Source organism: Toxorhynchites rutilus, chromosome 2 (genome assembly GCF_029784135.1).
Source record: "Toxorhynchites rutilus septentrionalis strain SRP chromosome 2, ASM2978413v1, whole genome shotgun sequence".
NCBI lineage: Eukaryota > Metazoa > Arthropoda > Insecta > Diptera > Culicidae > Toxorhynchites > Toxorhynchites rutilus.
Window position 1 is genome coordinate 49039124 of NC_073745.1, and position 10954 is coordinate 49050077.

The following is a 10954-nucleotide window of genomic DNA, read 5'->3' on the forward strand; positions in this document are numbered from 1 at the left end:
TCGCATATTTTCAAATATCTTAAAAATAGAGACATGTAAAGACAATGTAAAGATTTGGCATCCCTGATTCGAGCGCTAAATTCAGTTTTTGACGTTTTGAGGGATGCGAGTGCGAGTAAATTAAAAAAAAAATTGAAATAGCTCGCACGCCGAATCACACATGACACTAACTGGCATGATGTGTTCACACGGTGTGAGTAGCTGCACTGCAGTAACTGACTAGACCGTCTCGTATGCTTAAGGCCCATTTATACGTTGCTAGTAGCTGACTTCACAATGAGCAGCTACTGACCCGGTGAACTCGCTTGACAAATGGTTGACTCGCCTTGTCCGTTCACACAATGTGAGCTGCTGACAAGAAACCAGATACCACGACACGGGTTTACCAGAGATGCCAGGCGATTTTTCAAATGTCCATCAAATAGTCAGAAACAGCAATCAGGTCCGAATTTGTCAGATGATTGATCCGAAATCGGCTTCTTTATTGGCAGTTTTCATCTTAGGTTTTCAGTTGAATTTATCATTACACAATTTTATAGCGAAACACACGCTGGCCGTGTTTAAAAATACTTTGTGCTGAATTTATTTTATACTGAAGGTACTATCCGAAAAAAGCAGAAAGAAAAAAGGATTCGGGCCAGAAATTGGATGCAAAGAAAAGAAGCAACAAATACAATATTGAAGTAACTCTACAATGATGATCTCCGAGAGTACAGAGCAGTGTTGAGAATAACACCTGAAAAAGTGAGAAAACTGTTGGATTTAATTGCTCCACAAATATAACGCCAAGATACACTCATGAAGGATGCTAAACCTACAAGAGTGAAACTAGAAATGATGTGCCTTTCTTCTGGAATATCGTTCAGATTATTGTCGAAATTTTTTAAAATCTCGAAAGCATCCATAGCTAAAATAATTCCGAAAGTATGTGGTGCTCCAAATGGCAGTCTAAAAGATTTTTCAAAATTTGATTTATTTCGCCTTGACAGCAGCTTCGTGTACCAATTTGTGAAATAAAAATGTTAGTAGATTTGCAGGAGCAATTAATACGCCTCAAAAACTAAAATAATGAATGAAAATCTACTTTTTCTAAATCGAATATGTATTCTGTTTCTTAGAACAATACTTTTTTGCAAGTTTTGAGTGAATTTTGAATTAAAATCGTGCCCGATAATGATTTTATATTTAGATCCCCAAGAAAACTATTTTTAAAAAACGTGCCCCGTCAGCGTGCAAAACTAAATAATAACGATTCCGTTTAGAAACTATGAGGGTTTAATTTGTTCTTCCAATAATTTTCAAGTCTATAAATATCTTCGCATATTTTCAAATATCTTAAAAATAGAGAAATGTAAAGACAATGTCAAGATTTGGCATCCCTGATTCGAGCGCTAAAATCTGTTTTTGACGTTTTGAGGGATGCGAGTGCGAGTAAATTCAAAAAACTTTGAAGTAGCTCGCACACCGAATCACACATGACACTAGCTGGCATGATGTGTTCACACGGTGTGAGTAGCTGCACTGCAGTAACTGACTAGACCGACTCGTATGTTTACTCGCACCGTCTGAACCCGGCTTTACTCGCACCGTCTGAACCCGGTTTGACTAGACCGACGCGTATGCTTACACTGAGAGAAAAATTTAGTATATATGACGAATTTTTTTTGTAAATGTTACAAATTCGCTAGTCATTTTCTACCCTACTAATCATTGGTACATCTTATAAATGAAAATTGGTAGGCATTATTTTTGTAGGATGGTGACCATGTTGGCCCACCATTGGAGCAACATCAGTGAAAACGTTGTTTTTTATTTGTAATAGATAATGATAAGGGATAATGACATTATGTTGTTGATAATTAATTCTTATTTATAAAGCTGTCTTCAATCCTACATTATCTTTTGCACAGTAATTTCCTACATCCATTGCTCGTGCTCGTACATTGCTCGTGCAAATAGACAGATTTAATCGCAGCCTCGACCGAATCAGTCTCATATGTTTTTTTTTCAAATCCTCGCTCATCAAGGTTTTGCTCCTTTTCCTGTTGCACATTTTCATCCTTTAGGACGGGAACAACTGGTTAGTTGGCAGTTGATGGTACCAGATCGCAGTACATTTCATCCGCATTATTTGCTATCCCGTTTCCTGATGTATGATTATGGTTAGTTATAAATATGGGTTTGTGATGAAATATATGTGATTACCTGACATTTATTTGTGTTGCAAATGCTTAGTCTAGTATACATTGAATATTCCACCAGTAAACTGTGCAATTTTAATCCAAGGTTAGAAACTGAAAATTAAAAGGGAAAGGATTGTGTTGAAGTTTTTTTTTTATAAGATTCGGTCTATTAAGATTTCAATACAACGAATTGAACTTTTGTTTTCCCGCAGCGAAAACAAGTTCTCGATATCTTTGTGGTCGAGAATTTGTTTTGAACGAAGAGAAACAAAAGCTACATATATTTTAATCTAATAAAAACCAAAAAACCTTACCTCCGAATGGCTTTGTTTCCTCAAGAAGAGTGACGACTGCGAAGTACGCACATTACAGTTCCTAGAAATGAAAACAATCAAGGTTACACATGCTATGAAGTAAAATGTACGAATCTTTAGTAGGGATGTATATTGCATAAGACATCCGTTTTACAAAGTTTTGGTAATATGTACAAAAAATGCGTACATTTTACCAATGTTTCAACTACTAAAGATTTGGTAGCTGCATTTACTAATGTTTTCCTCCAGTGTACTCTCACCGTGTGAACCCGGCTTGTGGTTGCCACTGTACTTTTTGGGCTTCATTTGTTGCTTTAAAAACCGTAAAATGCTGAAATACGACCTGTAGCAAAACTGTCATCACCAACATCCCCAGATATCGACTCTGGCAGTTTACGGCCATAAGTGTCTCGTAAGTTTTTTCCATTTCTTTCAGCAGTATAGTCTGAAGTTGAAAAAAAAAACCTTTCAATGAATTATTAATCAATTTAATACTTTGGCGTCCGGCGACTCCACAGTGGTTACGTGTGCATAATATCTCAGTGGCCAGCGATAGCACTTTAGTATCGTTTGCATTCTGTTGGGGTTTTGTTTAAGTAACAATAACTTAAGGCCCATTTATACGTTGCTAGTAGCTGACTTGACAGTGAGCAGCTACTGACCCGGTGGACTCGCTTGACAATCGGTTGACTCGCCTTGTCTGTTCACACAGTGTGAGTTGTTGGCATGTAACTAGATACAACAGCACGGGTTTACCAGGGATGCCAGGTGATTTTTCAAATGTACATCAAATAATGAGAAACAGGAATCAGATCAGAATTTGACAGATAATTGATCCGAAATCGACATCTCTATTGGCAGTTTTTATCTCAGGTTTTCAGTTGCATTTATTATCACACAATTTGATCCCGAAATACACGCTAACCGTAGTTTATACCGTATACAATGTTGTCCAGCAAAACACGGCTGACTGTAGTTCGTACCGTGACAAAAGCGGTTACAAAAATACTTTGTGCTGAATTACTTCGAGCTGAAGGTACTATTCGGAAAAAGCAGAAAGGCAAAAGGATTTGGGCCAGGAATTGGATGCAAAAAAAAGGAGCAACAAATACAATACTGAACGAACTCTACGATAATGATCCCCGAGAGTACAGAGCAGTGTTGAGAGTAACACCAGAACAAGTGGAAACACTATTGGATTTAATTGCTCCAAAAATACAACGCCAAGATACACTTATGAGGGGTGCTATACCTGCAAGAGTGAAATTAGAAATTACTTTGGTGTACCTCTCCTCTGGAATATCGTTCAGATTATTGTCGATATTTTTTAGAATCTCGAAGGCATCCATAGCTAAGATAATTCCGGAAGTATGTGACGCTATAAATTTCAGTCTAAAAGATTTTATTAAAGTAAGTAGCTTTTTTTATTATCTAAGTTCTATTGTATGGAAAGTGATCCTTAAAAATAGTACAATATTGCATGACTTGGTTATAGTATTTGCGACTGTTGATTTGATTGTGAAGATGTAGGACGTTAGGGTGATCTTGGTGGAAAACCTACAGTCGCCTGTGATGTTTCAGTATATTCGTGATCAGAATATGTGTATTGCATTCTACTGACGCAGAGGGCATTCTTACGGTATCTAGAAAGAATTGCATGTATTTCATCTGTCGCATCAATTCTATCAATTGGGGATAACTGTCTGAGCTGCATTATAACATGTCTTCCAATTGCCTCACATTCATCTTCTGGTTCTCCCATACTCGAGGCAGACACTGTTAAATTATTATTCAGTTCCTTCAGTTCATTCACGGCCGCTTGTATTGTAGACTGCTCAGTTGACAATTTCTTCTTCGATCTTCTGTTCGATGGCTTCTTTGGTAGGATTTCATCAGCGTTGTTTTCATCAGTAGCATCGAGGTACTCCTCATCGATTATTGTAATTTCTTCAGCAAAATCGCTCCCAGATGTTGATGCATGAAATGGTTCCTGAAATTGAAAATATTTTATTTTATGACACTATTCTAATTGAAATCATAACTAACAATTATATTTTAATTTTTCAGATGCCGAATAAGGAAGAATGGCAAGATATAGGAGTAGGATTCCATTCAAGGTGGAACTTCCCAGGTTGCTATGGAGCTATTGATGGGAAGCACATCACAATTCAAGCACCACCTAATTGTGGTAGTGAATATTACAACTATAAGGGAACGAATAGCATAGTGTTAATGGCAATCGTGGATCACGATTATTGTTTTAGATATGTTGATATAGGCTCATACGGTCGTAACGCAGATGGTGGGATATTTCAAAAATGCTCTTTATATTCTCATCTAGAAAACAATATTCTATTGCCTGAAAATGGCGTTTTAGTAGGTGATGATGCGTTTCCATTAAAGCCGTATTTATTGAAGCCCTATAAAAATACACCGACTAAAGAAGAAAAGATTTTTAACTACAGATTGAGCAGAGCAAGGAGAATAGTTGAAAATGGATTTGGCATTTTAGCATCTCGTTTTCGTATTTTGGGAAAACCAATCCAGGTTAGAGAGGATACCGCAATGAAGATAGTTTTATGTGCATGTACTTTACACAACTGGTTGCGTATGTCTGCATCGAAAACGTATACTCCACCAGGAACAATTGACTATGAAGACATAATAAATTTTGAAATTAATTTAGGGCAGTGGAGGTCAGAGATTGAGGGTTTACGAAGCATTCAACGCTCACGGATGAATAATAGATCAAAGGCTATTGCAGAGAAAATGAGAGATAAATATAAACATTACTTTAATAGCGAGGGAGCGGTTACTTGGCAAAATAATATGATTTATTAATTAGAGAATACAGTATAATATAGTGTAGTATAGTTGCAGTATAGTATAATATCGAATCATTTAGTAATGTATATATATATTTAGTGTTATAGTGCATTATATAATAGAAGAAAATAACTTACTAGATTACTTATTGTTTGTTTTTCCTTCAGATGAATAATATTCATGATGTAATCCATGGCATCGAACCATTGGACGGAAGGTTTATATATCTCATCAGTACCACATCCGCTTCGTTTGCTTTTCTCAATTTTTAATTTCTCCTGGTTGTATGTAGAACGTAAATTTTTTATTTTTTTTGTAACTTCTTTCGTATCCGATAACCCCACTTCTGAACGAATGTATTCAAGCGAGGCTTTACGCAAATCTCTGTTTTTATAATTGGGATCCATACAGTTCCACAAAATGGTTTGTTCTTTATATAATTCCACAAAGTGTTCATTTTGTTCCGAATTCCATCTTTGCGTCATTTTTTTGCTTTTAACTGCTGCTGCTAACACGAAAAAACATGCAAACAAACAGAATGCACACGGACTACTATCTCTTCGTATTTCGCCTTGACAGCAGCTTCTTGTGCCGATTTGTGAAGTGAAAATGATAGTTGATTTACAGGTGGAATAAATACGCGTCAAAAATTGAAATTATGAATGAAAATGAACTTTTTCAAATCGAATATGTATTCTGTTTAATAGAACAATACTTTTTCTGCAAGTAGTGAGTGAATCTTGAACGAAAATTGTGTCTGATGATAACTTTATACTATAATGATAAGTTTTGGTGGAAATATAAAAAAAATATATAGGAAAATAGTTTATTGAGGATCAGGGTCACGTGCTTTAAATGGTCAAATAATGTATGTATGAAATTTTCATTCAAATTTTAACGGTTTAAAACTGCCTTCAAGTATACTAATCTGATAGAGAAATTTGCCTCACAAACACGGATGCCGCCATTTAATATAGATATTCTATCTTTGATTAGGGATGCCAGGTATCTTTCTCAAATATCCTTGCACGGCATATGGAATTATCATCTGATGTCTTCACTCATGGATGGCTTATGTTTTTGTTTTCAAGAAAACTATCTCAAAAAGAAAGAGTATAAAACAAAATAACAACGATTTTATTTAGAAACTATGTGGGTTTTATTTGTTTTCCAAGAATTTTCGAGTTTGTTAATATTTTGAAATATCTTCAAAATGGAGACATTTCTTTACGTTTGGCATCCCCGATTCGAGCGCTAAATGCTGTTTTTGACGTTTTTAGGGATGCGAGTGCGAGTAAAATCAAAAAACTTTGAAGTAGCTCGCACGCCGGATTACTCATGACACTAACTGGCATGATGTGTTCACACGGTGTGAGTAGCTGCACTGCAGTAACTGACTAGACCGACTCGTATGCTTACTCGCACCGTCTGAACCCGGCTTTACACACACTATCAAGTTTATTGTTTTTATAAGTAGGGAAGGTGGGGAAAAACGGACATATTAAGAAGAACTTTTATTATATCTTTCGAAACTCATGTTTTACCAAACTTAAATGCAGTTTCTTGCATTTCAATATACTCTTTTTCGAGATAATCGGCCGAAGGTTTTCAATGTATTTACTCAAATTAAAACATACCGAAAAGTAAAGCATTTTTTCGATGATTATCCGCATGGGCATATAGTGGGGATAATATGGACAGGTTTGTAATATTTACGTATGTATATCTTCGAAATTTCATGAAAGTAGGGGAACAGGGTTGAGAACTTATGAAAACTAAGAAATCACCATTTTTGAATGAAAACATTCGAATTTTCAAGTAGATGTTGCATTTATCATTGCTTGAGTTTACTGTCATCATATTAATCCATTCATAATTTGGGCTTCTTCAGAATATTGCATTCATAATTTGAGCTTCTTCAGAATATTGCATTTTTTTGGGCATTTTAAAAGTGTTCTCCTCAACACACTCAACATAAAGAAACTTCATTTCTGCTATGCGCAAAGGAAATCATGTGGACAAAATAACAATTACTATTCTATCGATGCACAACACATGCCGCATTTATCGGCGTAAGAATATTTCTATTGTTCGAATGTTGACAGTTGGACACAACGGGACTGTTGATATGAGGCTTTCATTGTTGTGTTTATAAATAGCACCAATTACCGATACAACAGATCGATCGTATGTGGAGTGAGCGGCTGGGATCACCATCACATGATGATTGATGTATGGACGTAGTAGCTAGAATAACACACAAAGATGATCAGTTGAGGGGCCCTAAGTTATGAGCTCATGATCGTTCGCTTGGTAGCGGTCACGCAACCAATTAGGCTACGAAGACTCCCTTTCACTATCATATCGGAGGAAACTAAAATTCATAACTAACTTTTGAAAAAAGTTTGATAATTTATTCAATGTTTATTCAAAATTGGAATTGTTATATAGCGCATATCATTAAACAATTTATTCCAATAATTGTGAACATAGAACATATTCCGCAACTGCGAACTAAATTTTATGAGTTTGAGAATGTTGATAAACCGTTGAGTGAATATCGTCACAGTTCTTCCACAAAAATGGAACTGTGATAACTAAATTTGTTTATCTCAGCTTTGAAGTTTTGGTTTTAACCAAAACCATAACCATAAAACTAATTATTGAAACGGTATGTAACCGGAAAACCTTCGATTTGTGAAGTGGTCGTTTGGGAGATCCAGATTATTTTATTGTACAGTATGAGCCCAAAATAATAAAAATACAATGTCACAATACTTCGAACTCTCGAGTGCAAGTAAACTAATGTCTTCTTGAGACAATATGTATTCAGACCCCTTGAAAAATCTGGATCAGGGTTGCCATAATGAAATCTGTGTTTTTGGTCTGGAACAATCTTTTCATCTAAGTTTTTTCTCAAAAAAACTCCATTGAAATCTGTGTCTAATTTGTAAGTCCAATTTTGAAGCATAATTTTAGCTTTAGTATTATTGATTGTCATGGTTATTATGAATTAGACGATGTAGGTGGTATTTACGGAAAGCCAGCGAGCATATACACTGCAGTAAAAATACAATACTGCATTGAGGTGTAATGGAAGATTATTCAGTTACCAGGATATGCTTGCTTACATTGCGTAACTTAATTATAATACTAGCTGACCCGGCGAACTTCGTCCCACCTAGAATAGATTTTTGATATGAAAACATTCGAGCATTTATATTTTCTTACTATGCACGATCATGGGTTCAATCCTAAAACTATTCATTAATTGGTCTTTTTATTGGCCGTTTTAGAATTTTCTCTTTTTCTAACGATCCATCACCATCTTTCACTGACAATCAACTACCATTTGCGCTTCACACCAACGCAACATGAAAAACAATTCCGTCAACTCGAATTTCAACGCCTTCAACGATGTTACTACAGGACATATGAGAATTAAATTTTACGATTTTTTCCCTTTTTTCATAGAAGTTTTACATGACGGCGCCAGTGGTTGTATGGTTAGCGTAACAGCCTCACAATCCGATCGGCCTGGGTTCAATCCCAGCTGGCGTCGTTGGGATTTTCTGAGGCGAAAAATCTCTGGTTACGTCTTCCTTCGGAGCGGAAGTAAAAGAAGTTGGCCCGGCTCATGAGTTGTTGAGTCTGATAGGTAGGAACAGGTGGAGTCGCCTCCCTGATGTCGGTGATTGGCACTAAAGTGGCGGAAATAGGCCGACGAAAAATAAGCGAAGATAAAAAAAAAAAATAGAAGTTTTACAAGAAAAAAAATCCGATTTTTTGCCATAACATTTGATCTATGGGCAGAGACAAATACAAGAAAAATAAAGACGGCTCAAATCGGATGATTCCTTCCCAGAGTTCTGCGCTTAGCATACCATTTGTTGAATCTTTTTTACTTATATAGATATGAAATCACTATCAGACACAATTTTTGTTCAAGATTTTACCCGACCTGCAGAGAATGTAAAAGAGTAAGCCTTTTACATAGAACACGTATTCGATACGTTAGAGTTAATTTTAATATATGATTTTTGTTTCAAAAGCGTGCTTATTCCACCTGAAACCCCATTACCATTTTCACGAATACATGCTGTAATATCATGAAAATGAATTGCGTTTTGACATGACAATAGTAAAGGCTGTGTCGGCGTTGCTCACGATAGTGTCTCGCAAGACAATGTATTCCTTCTTACCCCGCTTCTGTTGATTGCTTCGTAGGAATTGCAGTCGTTCGCTCTTCTTCGCGTACATGTCGACTATAAATTGTTGACAGAGCTCTTGACAACGTAGAATGACGTTAAATCATTACATGATACAAATAGAAATCCATCGAGCGCACTCTCTTGTTTGTTTCGTCTTTTCTGTTCATAATGTTCATAAGCATTAATTCAAAAAGAGTAATGATCTTTATAGTGAATGATGTTCCTATGGCAGGATTGTTGTTGTTAAATACTTGTGCATTATCCGTTTTATTCTTTCAAAACAGCTAGGGGATTTTTCATCGAAGAAATTTCTTCTGATTTGCACATTGCTAACACATATTGTAGAGCTTGTCACTCAGAATACATCCAACGCGTGTTGCTTGGCATAAAATTGTCAACAAAAATGACGCAAGTAATACTACGTTGAGACGTTAGTGCCATTGAAGAAGACGATGGAGAGTGTGTCTCATCGCCGACTCCAGAATGTTATTTTATTATAGAATTCCACATTATCCACAATTTCTCGCGTTGCAGTGCAGTCGCTTTCCGTCTATAAAAACATGTGCATTGGAACTACTCACATGCTCTCCAGTTGATGTTGGTGTGCAATCCGAGCATGTATGATTTGATGAATTTCAACAATTCATTTTGCTCATTCAACAAGGCTTCCTTCTCGCCGGTGATGCGTCAGGCTTTAGGCTAATTGAGGTTACTTGGGTATATGTGGATGGAAGTTCTATGAGGCAGAGTAGCGCCATTTTTCATTTAACAACGTAAATAAATTCGTTTTGTTTGAAAAACGAACGGCGGATAGTTGTATTATTTTTAATAGGGGAATAGGTGTTAGAGAGTGAAAAATTGTGGTTTTATGTATGTTTGGAAGTCAAAATTAAAAAAATATACAGAAAAATAATTAAGAAAATTTTTTGACAAAATTTTTGTTTCGAGATGACACTAGATCTCGACGTTTCATTCCATTTTAAGACATTTGACACAAAAAATTTTCTTTCGAAAACCCCGATTTCCTTCACTCCCCCCTTGGGTGATTTTTCGATTTTCAAAAAACTCGAAGTTTAACCGCTTTGTGCCACTCTCCCTTAAGTCCGATTGAGCTGATATTTTGCATAGGGTATTTTTTCGAGGTGGTGAACATTTTTATGGGGTATTTTTTGAAATTCGAGATGACCATTTTCATTGGCACCCTAGGCCACACTTTTTTTTTTTTATCTTCGCTTATTTTTCGTCGGCCTATTTCCGCCACTTTAGTGCCAATCACCGACATCAGGGAGGCGACTCCACCTGTTCCTACCTATCAGACTCAACAACTCATGAGCCGGGCCAACTTCTTTTACTTCCGCTCCGAAGGAAGACGTAACCAGAGATTTTTCGCCTCAGAAAATCCCAACGACGCCAGCTGGGA

The 10954-nt window shown here is 36.3% G+C and overlaps 1 protein-coding gene and 2 long non-coding RNA genes across 5 annotated transcripts; 1 reads left to right on the top strand and 2 right to left on the bottom strand.

The window, feature by feature from the left end:
• Window positions 1-1912: 1912 nt before the first annotated feature.
• On the bottom strand, window positions 1913-3100 carry LOC129771556 (uncharacterized). The gene is made up of 4 exons (XR_008742404.1): window positions 2758-3100; window positions 2498-2558; window positions 2206-2294; window positions 1913-2146 (listed from the first exon to the last, which is right to left on the bottom strand). It is a non-coding gene; the product is annotated as an uncharacterized LOC129771556 (long non-coding RNA).
• LOC129771552 (uncharacterized) lies at window positions 2771-5763 on the top strand. Its single transcript, XR_008742401.1, has 2 exons — window positions 2771-2909; window positions 4565-5763. It is a non-coding gene; the product is annotated as an uncharacterized LOC129771552 (long non-coding RNA).
• On the bottom strand, window positions 3156-6755 carry LOC129771554 (uncharacterized). Of its 3 annotated transcripts, XM_055775304.1 has the most exons (3): window positions 5461-6755; window positions 4198-4487; window positions 3156-4140 (listed from the first exon to the last, which is right to left on the bottom strand). In XM_055775304.1, exons 1-3 carry the CDS (start codon window positions 5806-5808, stop codon window positions 4032-4034), a joined length of 747 nt encoding a protein of 248 aa, XP_055631279.1. In that variant the 5' UTR covers window positions 5809-6755; the 3' UTR covers window positions 3156-4031. The 3 variants fall into 3 exon arrangements, 2 of the variants coding, with proteins under 2 accessions (XP_055631279.1, XP_055631278.1); XR_008742402.1 differs by having other exon boundaries at window positions 3156-4487; window positions 4544-6755; XM_055775303.1 differs by having other exon boundaries at window positions 3156-4487.
• Between the last annotated feature and the right edge of the window lie 4199 nt (window positions 6756-10954).

Excerpts from the sequence above, each read along its gene's own strand:
- LOC129771554 (XM_055775303.1), bottom strand. The coding sequence starts at position 5,808 with ATGACGCAAAGATGGAATTCGGAACAAAATGAACACTTTGTGGAATTA. Across the intron at positions 4,488-5,460 it reads AACAAACAATAAGTAATCTA|GAACCATTTCATGCATCAAC; the intron begins GTAAGTTATTTT and ends TTTCAATTTCAG.